At 40.0% G+C, this 16,001-nt stretch overlaps 1 protein-coding gene across 1 annotated transcript in view; it reads left to right on the top strand.

Moving 5' to 3' along the window:
• Nucleotides 1-16,001, top strand: part of MED13L (mediator complex subunit 13-like) — a 182,038-nt gene that overhangs the window by 139,358 nt on the left and 26,679 nt on the right. The window contains exons 10-17 of the mRNA XM_014963264.1: nucleotides 177-399; nucleotides 1,178-1,283; nucleotides 1,689-1,813; nucleotides 3,238-3,337; nucleotides 7,507-7,727; nucleotides 10,872-11,077; nucleotides 13,576-14,522; nucleotides 15,230-15,409. Coding sequence (XP_014818750.1) covers nucleotides 177-399; nucleotides 1,178-1,283; nucleotides 1,689-1,813; nucleotides 3,238-3,337; nucleotides 7,507-7,727; nucleotides 10,872-11,077; nucleotides 13,576-14,522; nucleotides 15,230-15,409 — 2,108 coding nt within the window. The remainder of the gene's footprint in view (nucleotides 1-176; nucleotides 400-1,177; nucleotides 1,284-1,688; nucleotides 1,814-3,237; nucleotides 3,338-7,506; nucleotides 7,728-10,871; nucleotides 11,078-13,575; nucleotides 14,523-15,229; nucleotides 15,410-16,001) is intronic.

The raw sequence follows: 16,001 nt of genomic DNA, 5'->3' as shown, positions 1-16,001 counted from the left end.
TGCATCCTTTATTTGTGGAAAATGCATTCCTGCTAGATGGAGGATGGAGTGAGACATGGGCTGTATTTGTGTGTGACAGCTACAGAGCTGAAGAGCTGTTATTTTTCATTGCTGTAAAAGGTATGTTTGTTGTGTTTCATGATGGCTTTGTTTGCTCTGTTTATTTCCACTTGCAGGCTCTTAGCACAACCTAATAAACGGTTTAAAATTTTGGAAGAGCAGAAGCCAGTGCAGACACTGAACTTTCTTGACCCCCTGCCTCTAATACAACAGCCTGGAGAAGGCCTGGGAGACGCTAGTGACCCTTACACTTTTGAAGATGGTGATATCAAGTACAGCTTCACTGGCAATAAAAAATGCAAACTTGGGGCTGAGAAAGATCCTTTGAAAAAGAACAAGGTAACATGTGAATCCGTGTCTTTTGTTGTTAATGTTCTCATTGGATTTATTTCATTTCATTGTGGCAATTTTGAACTGGTATTTGCAGGCGTCCCTCTGAACCTGTTTGTATATGAAAACACTGCTGTTAAAAGGAATACTTCCCATTTATTATTTCTTCAGCTTGACCAGCTGCAGGTTCCAGATTTAAGCTAAGAAATAAAATACTTTGAGCCACATACTCACTTGTAGAGATGAAAGAATTTGCTGGGCTTTTTTTCCTTTCTTGCTTGCTTCAGCTTGACATATCACCTCGCTGCAAAGCTCAGATCTCTCCAGTCCAAGCTTATTTTTTTTCCCTTGGGCAAAATTAGTGCAGCCTTCTGCTCAGAGGATTTGTGTCAGGGACCTACATCGGTTTGAACATTTCATTAGAGGTGTTCTTCCATATGTAAATGAAACATCACCATTCTTTGGTCTAGAGGTGTTCTTCCATATGTAAATGAAACAATTTGATCACCATTCTTTGGTTATCACTTGCCCTGTGTGCATGGTGCTTCTTATGTATCTTACCCATTACGGAGCTGTTTCATTGCCTGGCTGCTCACTCATTGCTCTTGTGCAGGTAGCCAGCACTCTTAAAATTCTAGAAAATGTGTATTCTGGACTAGTTGAAGTGGCTAATTATCTGTACTGGCATTTAATCCAGAGGCCTGAGTTTGGCTTGACATAGGAAAACGGTTGTTCTTACAGAGCTTAAATTAATATCCATTTAAAACTCTTGGATTTTTTTGTATAGTCAGAAGATGGAATTGGTACCAAGGAAATCCCCACAACGGGTCATTCCACACCAGTTTCTGATGGAAAGGATGCCATGTCTATTTTCAGTTCTGCTCCTAAGACTGGTGAGTAAAAGTTCTTTAATGTGCTCTGCAAAGCAAAAATACTCAGTTATGCAGTAAAATCTGAAAGGAAGAATGACATACTGAACATTTTACTGTCTTCTGAGGGCTATAGACAAACAGCTCCTGAGATGGAAAAAACTTGGTTCTGCTTGTCCTTTTTATAATAATGTAATTATTTATTCTTTTTAGAATATTAAATTTGAATAGAAGCTGCCTTCATTCTTTCCTGATTGATGTGCTTGCTTAAAACTTCACTGCAGGGCTATTTCTAGGTTACATCATAGAAAAGGGTCCTCGGTGATTCTTGCTTGTCCCCTGTTTAGAGAAGTAAAACTGAAAAAAGGCAATTTTGTACTTAACTTTCCTCCCATTTTTCATGTGTTTTTCCCTTTCTTTTCAATCCAGATACCCGGCAGGACAATGCTGCAGGCCGAGTAGGCTCTGGTAGCCTCACACAGGTGACGGATCTGGCTCCATCACTTCATGACCTGGATAATATCTTTGACAATTCAGATGAAGATGAGCTTGGTGTAAGTCTTTGTAGGACTGAATGTTCTGTAGACTTGAACTGTGGCCAAAGAAAAAGGGGAGGAGGATGGAATCCTAGTGGGGAACAATTATCCCTAATAGACAGGAGAGAGAGTTTCCAGGTAGTCAGGCTTTGGATTTAAACTAGGAAGAATTGCTGGCAGAGAAGTGTCCTTTCAGGAGATCATCACTGTATAATTCAGGAATATTAGGAGATCACTTGGGTAACATCAAAGCCTGTGTTTGAGAGTTTTTTGGTCCTCAGGGGAACGTGTACACAACTAACTTGCTGACTCAGTCATCGTATAGCCAGGCTATAAGAAATGGTAAATCCATAGGTAAAGCAATGTAGTTGCTTTAGAAATGCATTAACCTGCTTTCATGCCCTTAGCTTTTATCAGTGGTTTGTGTTTGTTTGAGAGTTATGGAAAAGATCCTGGTTTCATTAAGTGGTGATTTGTTCTTTTACCTTGTCTGAGAAGCTGCCCAAGGAAAAATAAAATCAGCTTACTGAATTCCAGTAATTCTCTGAAGTGTGTTTCCTTCTATTCCTGCAAGTGGTTTATTTCACTGCAAAGAGGAATAGTTGCTGAACATTAAGAAATACAAAAGGAAAAGCAGATTTACGTCAGTTACCAGGAAAAAAAAATCAAGACACATAGAAGGCCAAAGATTTGAATAATTACTATTTTTAAGCTTAATATAATATAGCCATAATGATGCAAAAGGAGATCCTAAACTGGCTGATAAAGGTAATAGCATTTAGAAGTCTGCCGTGTGGTTATTGGGAGTACTTTTCAAGTGCACCCATTTATTTACAAATTCTCTCTATTCTGTGGTTCCACACGAACTGCACTTAAGGTGTCACAGTTAATATGCAAATCTACTAGAAGACTGTTCCTGTCAAAATAAAAAATACCTTTTTCTGTGAAGTTTGCCTGAACAGACCTAATGTTCTTCCCATCTTAAAACTTGCACGGGTTGAGCTGCCCCCTGTGGTAGCCTGTTTATGGCATTCTTACTCTGTGGCATATTTTTATTATCATCTTAGAGTAGTCCAAACATGGAAGCAAGTAGAGTACTGACATTAATTTCAAGCTCAGTGTTTGTGATAACACTGCCAATATAATTTGTGTGTATACAGATACATATGCTATGCTTATATATATGTATCTATATATTGGGGGTGGGGGGTGGGTAGTGTATAGACAGGCAAGCATTTCAGAGGCTTTGTTTTGTTTTAGTGTTGAGAGAGAGGAAAAAGAAATCCAACCTCATTGGGGGGAGTGGATGGGAGAGTAGAAAAGTAAGCTTTTTTCTTTCTTGTGAAATCGCATCCAGAGAGTTTCCAGAATTATTAATACCTTATGAACCCTAATATTTTGTATATTTTTCTTAAAATGCTATGTGATTATTCTGCTTTTAGGCTGTATCACCTGCTCTTCGGTCATCAAAAATGCCCACAGTAGGGTCTGAGGAACGCCCTGTAGGGAAGGATGGTAGAACAGCGGTACCTTACCCACCAAGTAAGTAGCAACAACTGATTACCACTTTGCTGTCATTTACAATCTCTTTATGTAGCTCCCAGACTGCCTTTTTGCAGCAGGCTTATCATGTCACTCTTTCAGAACTAAGAGGTAGTGTGCTTATTTTGTTTTGTAATTACCACATGCCAATATTAGAAGAGGATAAGCAGATTTTAATGAAAACAGTGGATGGTAATATAGACATGTATTTTTAATGTGCCTACTGAGATTTGAGATGCTCTTCTTTTGACATTATTGTCTATATTGGAAGTATGGGAGGGATTTGTTGCAAATCTTCGTTTAGAAGCTATCCCCTCTATTCTCAGTTCAGTATTTAGTCTCAGTTAGTCACTAACACCATTACCATACCCCTCTTAAGTATAAATTACTCTTCTTTTTAAACAATTCAAAGAATCTAAAGCTGTGATTTACCAATTGGCCATTACGGCACAAGTTGTCTTGGAAGAAAATTGCATTCAGCATTTGACAAATTCAAACTAAAATCACCTTCAGGCAGGGTTTAATCTAGATGTGGAAATGCATGATTAGAATCGAAGAGCTGGGTTCTAACTGAAGACACATCGGAGGCACAACACATGTACAAGGCAGGCTATAGGAGTGCAGGAAACTTAGCAATTAAATTTCATATGCTGAAAATGTGTGAAATGCAAATTAAAACAATAGGGCTTTTTTTGTAAGGACTGTGCAAACAGCTGTTGAGAGTGGCAGCTTTTACTCACTGAGATATATGGCCTTTCAGTGTATTTCTTGCACCTGAAAGGAGGGTGTAGCGGGGGGGGGTCGGTCTCTTCTCCCAAGTGGTAAGCGATAGCATGAGAGAAAATGGCCTCTAGTTGTGCCAGGGGAGGTTTAGGGTGGATATTAGGAAAAATTTCTTCACCAAAAGGATTGTCAAGCACTGGAACAGGCTGCTGGTGGAGACACCATCCCTGAGGGTGTTTAAAATCCGGCCAGACATGGTGCTGAGGGACATGGCTTGGTGCTAACCTGGCAGTGCTGGGTTAATGGTTGGACTCAATGATCTTAAAGGTCTTTTCCAACCTAAATGGTTCTGTGATTCTATTTATATAGGTGGCATTTCTGTTGAGATGAAAGAGAAATGTGTGTATGTATGTGTGAGAGGAAGAAGGTGAGAATTTTTGGTGTAATACTAACCAATCAAATTATGAATTACAAATTACTTAGTGGTGAGGAGGAAGAATGTTTGATTTTTGTGGCCGCTAGAAATCAAATCTCTCTGCAAATCATTCTTTAATGCCTTCTCATTAACTTTAGCTGGTAATGAGAACAAATTGAGGAGAAGAAGAAAAACAGTCTGAAGGAGATGAGTCAGAGTTTTATGGACCCATAAAAGCCGTGCTGATTTACTCAAATGTAGAAGTCTGAAGTATACAGAGATTGGATTTTGACAGGTTTAGTTGATCCATAGCTTTTTAAAATATGCAAAGCTTTTTCAAGCATGACACACATGAAAATGAATAATGATAGTTAGCCTGTTGCTGTAGGGTTGGGGGATTTTTTGTAATTAAACTTTTTTATGAATCTGCAGTGCAGAATTTTGCTAACTGGAGTGAGCTTGAGTGTGAGAAAATGATATACTCTAGAGCAGTGTGAAATAAGTTAGATAGATACACTCCACTTCTGTTTTGTAGCTGTCCCCTTGGCACCAGCTGTCGAGGCATAACTGTATCTGCAGGGAACTGCAATGCCTTGTACATCATCATAAAGTCCCACTGACCACATATCATTTTAACCGTGTCCTTCCCGTCCTCCTTTCTCCCATTTCTAAAGCCTGCTTCTCTTTCTTGAAGGACAGAGGCAGTAGCTAATCCAGCTGGCATTCTGAAGATTGTATTTCATACTAGCATTGGGTGGAAAATAGTTCTTTCTGTTCTACTGAACCAGTTTTCAACATTACTTTGTCATACATCAGGACAAGACTAAGGCCTTTTAAATTCCAAGACTGAGAATGGGAAAAAAACCCACACACAAACAAACAGATCCCCAAAACAACTGAGTGGGAATAACTCATAGCCTGGTGGCAGAGCCCTGGCAGAGGCTGCCCAGGGAGGTGGTGGAGTCTCCTTCTCTGGAGACATTCAAACCCCCCCTGGACACATTCCTGTGGGACCTGCTCTGGGTGAGCCTGCTCTGGCAGGGGGTTGGACTGGACGATCTCCAGAGGTCCCTTCCAACCCCATAGAGTTCTGTGATTATTTACTGTGCTGCTCCAGGTTCTGAAAGGCTTTGGGTTCAGTTCTGACTGTTATTATCAACAGAACTCCATTTTGAGAGGACTTCACCTAATTCTGTGATTACTTACTGTGCTGCTCCAGGTTCTGAAAGGCTTTGGGTTCAGTTCTGACTGTTATTAGCAACAGAACTCCATTTTGAGTTGATTCCCTTTGTCTAAAGAATTAAACAGACTGGCTGCCTTGTTCTGTGCACCAAAGCATGAAATTCAGGTTTTGGCTCCGTTAAGAGATAGTTGGAGACACATCCTGAGGCTGCAGCATCCTACAAAAATATATTGTTAGTGTATGTATGTATGTGTATATATATATATGCAATATATAGAATTTTAATTCCATTACTTACATCTGTCTTTTTCAGTTTGTTTTTGAGAGTAGTACTATGTTTCACCAGTTTGGATTTCTATAATGCAGTGTTTATGAATTTTCCATAATATTTATTTTGAGTTGATTCCCTTTGTCTAAAGAATTAAACAGACTGGCTGCCTTGTTCTGTGCACCAAAGCATGAAATTCAGGTTTTGGCTCCGTTAAGAGATAGTTGGAGACACATCCTGAGGCTGCAGCATCCTACAAAAATATATTGTTAGTGTATGTATGTATGTGTATATATATATATGCAATATATAGAATTTTAATTCCATTACTTACATCTGTCTTTTTCAGTTCGTTTTTGAGTAGTACTATGTTTCACCAGTTTGGATTTCTATAATGCAGTGTTTACCAGTCAGAAACCCATCTCTATTTATTTATGAATTTTCCATAATATTTAGGTTGCAAAAGCGATTGAATACAAATTTGTCCGTGTGTCCTGTTAGCTCATGTTGGATGCATGTATAGGAATGGAAATGGAATTGGGCATTCTGTCAGAAAAAGTAAAGAAGTATTTAAGTAGACAAGCCTATGGGAATTTATCCTTCTCTAATTTGAGTATTTTAATGGTGAATTCACCAGAGTGATGGTTATGTCCAGAGAATATCTGTCCTAATTCAAGCCAGGAAAAGATAGCATACTTTGTGATTTTTAGGCAGAATAAATATGGAAGCTGGGAGCTGAAAGTAGAAAGAATGTAGCTGGGTAGAAAACGCAAGACTTTTTTTTTTTTATTATTTCATTGCATTATGCTTTTTTAAGCATTTCTGTTGGGGTTTTTTTCTTTGTTTTGCTTAAAGAAGAAAAATATACGATGGATGATTACATTACGTTCATTTACTGAGAAGTAATTTCGGGATTTTCCTGCCTTTCCTGCCTTAATGTCTTGCGATGCAAAACTATTATTATTATAATAATTTTGTGGCTTCCTCTGGCACTTGTCACCCTTGGATGCCTGACAGGCTGATTCTTCAGCAAAATCACCCATGTTTGTGTTCGCAACAGTAGCCTGCCTTCTCTGCAGGGGTTGTGTCCTAGGGCCCACATGAGACCCCAGTGACTGTTTGGCAGTGGAAAAATGCAGCTAAGTGCATGCTAATTCCAAAAGCCTCCCGTTTTAGGGCTCGGTATCAGCTCTAAAAAAGGGAAGAAAGTCTTCTGTGTCTCCTTAGTAACAGTTGCTGGGGGGAGCTTTGCATTAATGTCAATTAATCTTTTGTACTTTGAAATTATTGTTTTGTTGCTGTTAAAATTGTAGATAGAATTTATGTGTCTACCAATTTGCTGTTTCCACTGAACAATACACTTGCAAAGTCTCTCTAGGAATTTTTGGGATTTATTCCTAGGAGTTAACTTTTCATCTAGATTTGTGCTGGTGTCAGAACTCTCATCTGTCTGTAGAATCTTTGCTAGGTTTTAGGGGTTGAAATAAGAGCTAGTATTGACTCAGTCTCTTCTGGTTTATTGGATTTCCTTGAGAATTTGTATTGTAAGGATTAACAGTGCGTTATTTCATCATATTTAGCTGTGGCAGATCTCCAAAGGATGTTCCCAACACCACCTTCTTTAGAGCAACACCCTGCCTTCTCCCCGGTAATGAGTTACAAAGATGGAATAAGTTCAGAGACTGTGACAACCTTGGGAATGATGGAAAGTCCTATGGTCAACATGGTTCCAACACAGCTTGCTGAGTTTAAAATGGAGGTGGAAGATGGATTAGGTAGCCCTAAACCTGAAGAAATTAAGGTAACATGCCGAAGAGACGGTATTTTTATAATCTCATCTATGTATGTTGTGAGTTTTATAAACAAGTCATGTGTATTGTAGCGTGTGTAGCAGACTAACAAATGTGAACTGGTGCCCTATAAAGTACATATCAGTCTTTAGTTGGGAAAAAATTCTTTTATAGTAAAAGAGCTTTTTAATAGTTTCCCTGTTTTTACCTATAGGTATTTTTCTTCTTGTAATTTTGTTTATAACGTTTTTGGGTGTTCTCAGGACACAAACAATATTATATGTGAAATGAGCCCTATGCCTAACAGAAAGAATGTACATATATGAAAAAATATACTCGTGACTAAGTAGCTGTTAAATGATTTATTTCTCCAGATAATTTTTCTGTAGCACCTTTTATGTGTAGCCACTCCTTACTGCCAGTCCCTGGGGATGCAGCTGGGAGAAAATCATGCATGTAGAAAGGCTGCCTTTTTCTCTCTGAAATGTTGCCTTTTTTGGTTAGGGTTGAAAATCTCTGAGAAAGCCCAGGGGTTGAACTTGCTCTGTTTCTTCTTCAGCTGATGTTACTTCACAAGTTTTAAGGCCAGATGGGACCATTCTTATCTGACTTTCTGTATAACACAGGTCAGGTAATGTCACATAGTTACTCCTCTATTGAGTCCTATAGTGTATCTGAGTAAAGAACTATTTTTAAATGGGGACTCTGCTGCTGGGTACTAGTACTCACCTCCCCGACTTCACATATCAAGATGTATCCATTTTTCCATAGCATCACATAAAAGGACTTAACATAAGCACCAAGTGTACGTTGATTTGTATGTCATTGTTCCATCTTTAACGCAGGTTAAGAGGTAGGATAAAACCATTCTCCCTGCTTGTGTCTGTTCTGCATTACTTAACTTCTTGGGCCAGTTTTTGTCACTTTTGTCAAAAGTTATCGTTATCATATTTCCATGCATATAGCCTATGGGTTGGGTTTTTTTTATTTAGAAATGCATATTTCCCTATAGAAATACACATCACCTTGTTCTGCAGCAAGCTTATTTGTATGCAGGTAATAAAAAGGGAGACACCCACGATAACTCTGTCTTCCTGGTAACCCCCAACCCTTGATTTTATAGCCTAATTCTTCTCCTTCAGGCCCACCCTGTCCCTAATCTGCTGCAGCCTGTTCTTTTGATTTCAACAGCCATTCCTCTCCCCAGCACCAGTCCCTAATCTGCTGCAGCCTGTTCTTTTGATTTCAACAGCCATTCCTCTCCCTCCCTCCCTCCTTCCCTCTCACTTTGTGCTCCTGTGAATATTGGAATTAACTGAAGGCTTGTTTTTAAGCATCTGCATTGCTGAGAGAGCTGTACATGGAAGGATCCAGCACTTGCAGTTGCACAGACAAGAAGTGGCTATATATCAATGTGGGAATACTGATACATATGTTTATCTTGGTAAAAATGATTTAGTCAGCTATGAATGAATAAATTTTCCTGCAGGGCAGTAAATAGTATACCTTAGGCAGACAAAGTAAAGGACAGGGAAGCCAGAGGGTGCTGTTCTCTGTAAGAGCATTGAGTTTTGGCCCTGGGAGAGGAGGGAGTGAGAGAGCTTGTTGCACTCAGGGATTACCTCTCCATGTTACAATTAAGTGTGTCCAGTCAGAGTCAGGGCTGCACGTTAAGCTGGCATCTGTGAAGGGGCTGAGCTGGTAGAGTTTTATGAACAATTCTGTTGAGAAAGAGAGACTTTGCAAAAGAGTTAAGGAGTTAGTTATCAGTGTCCCCCCTCGTGAGGACAGTTAACCACCTGGAAAGCTGGGCACAGATGATATTATTGCAAGATCTCCTTTTCCTTCTATCCTCACCTCCTAGCTTGAAGGCATGATGAGAGAAGGCATCTTCTTAGGGGCTTCACTCATGTCCATTTGGCTTGTACAGTTTGTGTATCTACCAATTTTTACACCATTAGAGAAGTTTGAAGTAAGTTTTTTGTAAGGTTTGTAAGACTTGCCATGGACCTTACTATTTGGTTTTTTTCTTCTGTTTGTGCAGTAAACTATTTGCTTAAGACTAGAATAGTTTGGGCTGAAATTTTGAGTGGGAACAGATTTTAAGGCATCATTGATATTGAAGATATTTTAATCTCCCTCACAACCATATTAGGAGTATTAAAATACATATTTTAATTCTGCCTGATAACATTTCCAACAGCCCAGTTTACTTGCTTTTAAGTGTGTCACACCTGCTCATACACACCAGTGGGGGAAACGAGCACCCAAACCCATTGCTAATCATTTTGGGAACATGTAAGTAGTTTTCTTTTGCTGAGCATTCAGCAGCTGAAGGCAGCAATTCACACATTTCTCATCTCAATGCTTTACAAGGTGCAAGGGAAAAAAAGAAAAGATCTAATGAGTTGTTAAATACTGACATTCTGAGAGAGACTACTGTTACTGTTTAATAATGATTTTTACTTTGCAGTAGTGCCTCAAAAGGAGGAGCTCTTCTCTTCTGAAAGAGACTTGGAATAGCTGTAGAAAGTCTGGCTGAAGTTCTTGCTGTCATTCTCTGCAAACAAACATGACAGTCAATGAAAGTCTGGTTTGACTGGACTTCATTTATATGTAATATTATGATTACTAGATTGTTTTATATATTTATATTTCATGCTATATTTAATATTTGGAACGTGTGATGTGTCCACTGTTATTACTTGGATTATATTAATCCCCAAGGTGGGGGATATTCAGAGAGGCTGATTTAAGGCACAGGTTTCTTCACCCAGTGACTTGGCCTCTCTCTCCATTGTCAGTAGAAAAGTCTTGCAAAGATCGATCTGTGAAGTGCCTAAATTAGGTGCTTAAAGTTAGGTAATATGAAAATTTCATTGTACACTACTCATTTTTCAGACTCTTAAATGAGTCTAGTTGTGAAGTCTACTGACATGACAGCTGTATAGCATCTCAGTGAAACAAGGAGCCTCAGCTGAGTTTCCTTGAAGGAACTGCTCTAGAATGTTGTGTAGAATGAATAAATACACTTAATTTTGGAAAAAATGCGGTTGTAGAGTGTTCAAACAGTACAATAGGTTTTAATGAAGAATAAATACCTACAAAGAGCACCTTACTGTGTTGTTGTAAACAATGTCGCTTGGATCTTACAGGATTTTTCGTATGTGCACAAAGTTCCATCATTTCAACCTTTTGTGGGCTCCTCTGTATTTGCTCCACTGAAGATACTGCCCAGTCAGTGCCTCCTACCTCTGAAGATACCAGACGCCTGCATTTTCAGGCCTTCTTGGGCTGTTCCTCCTAAAATTGAACAACTTCCTTTGCCACCTGCAGCCACTTTCATTAGAGATGGCTACAAGTAAGTACAGTCTTGTAGTACAAACCTTTGGTTTGTCATGCCCTTACCTATAATGGCTTGGTAATTAAAATTCTTGCATGTATTAACAGTGATTTGCTATACACTAGAAGCCTAAAATATCCTGCAAATGTATTTTAAAGCTTTTAAAGTTCTCATTGTCTCAGATCAAAAAGTTCTGATAACAGGAACATTTGAATTAATAACAGCTTTTGGAAATGGGTGTTGTTACAGTACATGTCCACTCCACTCTTAGTGCTTTTAAAAAAACAGGAATATGTGGTACTTGAATTAATTGCAATTTCCAATACGGGAAAATATTGTAATTGGACAGAAAAGAGAAGTGTTAGGGAATAAAGTTAATGCACTTCACCTCTCGCCTCTCTGTGCTCCCATTTCAGTGCCCAGTTCTCTCCCCTACAGTTGGGCTCCCCTCCTGGTTGTGCTTGTGCGTTCAGTGGGAGCTTCATCCTGGTGGTACCTGGGCTTGATGGTACTGCTTTGCCTCCTGAGGGCTCTCAGAGTTTTGATTAGGCCTGAGACAGCTCTCTTCTCCCGTTAGCTCTTCTGGGTTCTTGTGATTGAACCTGAAGGGGTCACACAGGGAGCTGCTGATCAGGCAGGTGCTGATTGGATTTACGCTGCCCTCCCCCTTCTCAGTACTCACAGAAAAGTGCCCAGTCTCTCTGGAGTATGAGACTGCTGTGACCTACAAGCAGAGACCGCTGTTAAATTTAAAAGCTTGTATTCCTTATTTAGTTCTCAGAAATTAGCAATATTTATGGAAGAAATTCATTGCTGGAGATGTTGAAAGCTATGAAGAACTTGCACCATTAAATTCATAAAACCTCTTAAAGGGCATAATAATAGTACGGAGGTCTCCTGCTGCACTGCATTCATGGCTAGAGGAAGTAGCCTGTATCTTTAAATCAGTCTGCAAATCCTTTAAATCAGTCCTTTTCCAGTTGCAAAGGATCCTTCAGTGTTCTCAAAAGAATTGCAAAGAAGAAATTGTAAACCCTTGATAGTGCCTAGGGAGCAATTTAATTCTCAGTTTTTTTCATAATAGTAACTGATTCACCAGGCCTGAGCTAGTTATTAATTTCAGGTATTTGTTGGGGAAAAAAACCCTTTCATTTTCAATATAATCCAATTAGAGTGAAGATTATTACTGCAGGCTTCCGACGGAGTGGTGATTGCCAATCAAGGTTTCTAGGTCACCTTTTCTTATTAGTCTGAGGCATTCAGCCTGCTTCAGACTCACAACTCCTTCAAACCTTTGTTCATTTTTCTTTTTTTTTCCTCTCTTGCTCCAAGTTGGACACACAGCAGTTCAAGGTAATAAAATGGTTCTAAGGAATAAGGTCTTCACTGTTTTCCTTTTTAAGTCTCTAATGATATGTGACCATTAAAATAGCACTCCTTTTCAATAACACACAAAATGCACAGAACAAACATGAAAAAAAAAACAGTTTCCCCTCCTTCATCAGGAGACTCATTGAGTTCTTACACATTAGGGTAAGTAAAAAGTGTAATGAACACATTTTGAAAGAAGTGAGCAACTTACTAGCAACTTGGAAAGTGGAAAAGTTAATTAAAGATCTTATTCTTTTGATTGGCCCCATATTACCTGTTTCTTGATACAATGAATCATTCCAAAGAGGAGATAGATTTCCTGGGAATGTACAAACTGTTCAAACTGTTCTTTGGTCGCTTAAATTTGGCGGAAAATGGCAAAAAGTAATAAAAACCAGTCATGACAGGAGATGACCCAAAAATATGATTCTTAGCTTTACTGGACTAAGGGTTTGTGGTGGACAGTGTCACACTGTGCTGTAGACTGGTGTAATCCCAAGTGAGGGTTTGCATGTACAGTATCTGAAATACTCTTCTCAGCTGCACAGCCCCACGAGGCAGTGTCGTGTGTGTGCTGCTGCAGGACTTCTGACAGCTGCTGTAAGTGAGGGTTTCTAAAATAAAGTAACACTTCCATGTCTCTGAAAAATGTTCTTCATTTCCACTAGCGTGTATCTCTTTATAGATAATTCTGTTCAAAACAGCAACTACAATTCTTTCTCTTTTCCCTTACAAATATCCTAAAATCTTAACTTGATAATTTATCTAGAGATTCTTCTCAAGAGCATTTGAGTTTTAGGCCATGGGAATACTCTTTAAGAAGGCTAACTGCCTGAGATGAACCTTTTTATTATCCTGATAAGAAACAATGGTCCTTGTGATAAGAATTACAGTTTTAGTTGAGAGACATAAGAGATGAACCTTTTTATTATCCTGATAAGAATTCTCGTGATGAGAATTACAGTTTTAGTTGAGAGACATGGGTAAAAGGTTACGAGCAGAATATCTGAAGATGTCCTTTCTGCACTGCACTTGCAATGAACCCTGTCCGTTTTCACCATCTCCTTGTATTTAAAAATAAGTTTTGACAAAATCAGTCTTTTGTGATGGCATTTGACTCCTGTTTTTTCCTATATTTCTTGTAGCAATGTGCCTAGTGTTGGGAGTTTGGCCGACCAAGACTATCTTCAGATGAACACTCCTCAGATGAATACACCAGTGACGCTAAATAGCGCTGCTCCGGCCAGCAACAGCGGAGCAGGAGTCCTGCCCTCACCAGCAACCCCCCGCTTCTCTGTCCCTACCCCGCGCACTCCCAGGACCCCAAGGACTCCTAGAGGTGGGGGCACTGCGAGCGGTCAAGGATCTGTGAAATACGACAGCACAGATCAAGGTTCACCTGCTTCTACCCCTTCTACAACGCGACCGCTCAATTCTGTGGAGCCGGCCACTGTGCAGCCCATCCCGGAAGCCCACAGCCTCTACGTCACCTTGATTCTTTCCGACTCGGTGTTGAACATCTTCAAAGACCGTAACTTTGACAGCTGTTGTATTTGCGCCTGTAATATGAATATTAAAGGTGCAGATGTTGGATTATACATCCCAGATTCATCAAACGAGGATCAGTACCGTTGCACCTGTGGCTTTAGCGCTATTATGAACCGCAAATTAGGTTACAACTCCGGGCTCTTCATCGAGGACGAGCTGGATATTTTTGGCAAGACCTCAGACATAGGCCAAGCTGCGGAAAGACGACTGATGATATGTCAAAGCAACTTGATCTCTCAGATGGGAGAGGGAGCTAGAAGGACCCAGGAACCTCCCATGAGCCTCCTTCTCCTCCTCCAGAATCAGCACACACAGCCTTTCACATCTCTGAGCTGCTTGGATTATATGTCCTCCAACAACCGCCAGACACTCCCGTGTATGAACTGGAGCTACGACCGGCTGCAGGCCGACAGCAACGACTCCTGGGTAGAGTGCTTCAACGCCCTGGAGCAGGGCAGGCAGTACGTGGACAACCCCACCGGTGGGAAGGTGGATGAAGCCCTCGTAAGAAGTGCCACTGTACATTCTTGGCCTCACAGCAATGGTAGGGATCGGAAATGAGATTTCTTTTCTATGAATTGTTTTTGAAATTTGCCAATCAGTAACTTGCAAGTCAGGAAACTTGCCAATCTGTATGTGGGAAATGATAGGCTTAAAAATATTCTAGAAATAAATAGATTTCTGAAGGCTTTATAAATTACATATTAAGTACCAGTAATCCAATTTTCCTTAGACTTTGTGATCTAAATTGTGTAAGAATCTGTGGAAGTTCACAGATCCAAAGCAGAGATGCAAAACAAATTCAAGTATTGAGGGGAGGGCAGAATTATGGGCCCTTGTTTTTGGAGAAGGGTATAAGCAGTCAGCAGAAAAGAACTGCTCTATGTCTAAGTGTCACACCAAAAAAAAGTGATTTTATAATCAATTATAACCTGTTAATAAGCTGAAGATGCTCTGACTTCTTATGAAGTGAGCTGGGCAACAGTGAGAGGTATGTGAAAAGGACTACAATGACAGCTTTATTTCAGTAAAGTTTTCATTGTAGTCCTTTTGCCCAAATGTAATGGGCATTGTGAAGAACAAACCAAAAAATGTTGTCACCCCAAAATAATTCTTCCTGCTCCTCACTGACCACTCCTTTTGCCCAAATGTAATGGGCATTGTGAAGAACAAACCAAAGAATGTTGTCACCTCAAAATAATTCTTCCTGTTCCTCACTGACCCCGATGGCTGCTCCTTTGTCGTTTGCAGTCCTGGACATCAGCATGCTCTCCTCCCAGGACGTGGTGCGCATGCTGCTCTCGCTGCAGCCCTTCCTCCAGGACGCCATCCAGAAGAAGCGAACAGGAAGGACCTGGGAGAACATCCAGCACGTGCAGGGACCACTCACCTGGCAGCAGTTCCACAAGATGGCAGGACGGGGAACCTACGGTACGTCTATACCTATCTTGGGTTACGTGCCAACAGGCAAAATGAAAGCAGAATTGTCTAGAAATATGCACTTCTTGAAATATGGTAGAACAAATGAGATCTTCAGATAGCGTGCGTTTTTTTGGCTTTTTTTTTTTTTCCCCAAATGCCTTAAGAAGCACATGCTTAAATACCATAGTGGAGGTTTTACCCTTCCAGATTGGTGAATGTTTACAGAGTGCAAAAATGCTGTGAGAGGCTCAAACTCCCTATCTCAATCTGAGTTTCGGCTTGTGCTGAAACTACCTGGTATATAAAGCACAAGAAGAAAGGAAGCTGATGAAATTGTACCAAATCCCAATGGGAAGGAGGGGCTTTCTGAGCCATACAAATACACAAAACGTGGGTGTGCTTTCTCCACAAATTGGTTTGCTTGCCCCAAGGTTTCCCATCACCTTACTAAGAAGTGTTAGTTTAAGTATCTCCTAGTTACAAGGCACACTTCTGGAAAATACAAAAAATTGCAAAACAGATTTTGTGTGTGCACATTTGCAAAATAATCACTGACCTTTAAACATGTATTTTTCACCTGCAATTTATTTCAGTCTCAACT

Source organism: Calidris pugnax, unplaced genomic scaffold (genome assembly GCF_001431845.1).
Source record: "Calidris pugnax isolate Ruff unplaced genomic scaffold, ASM143184v1 scaffold32, whole genome shotgun sequence".
Lineage (NCBI taxonomy): Eukaryota > Metazoa > Chordata > Aves > Charadriiformes > Scolopacidae > Calidris > Calidris pugnax.
This window is presented reverse-complemented; position numbering and strand designations above follow the sequence as displayed.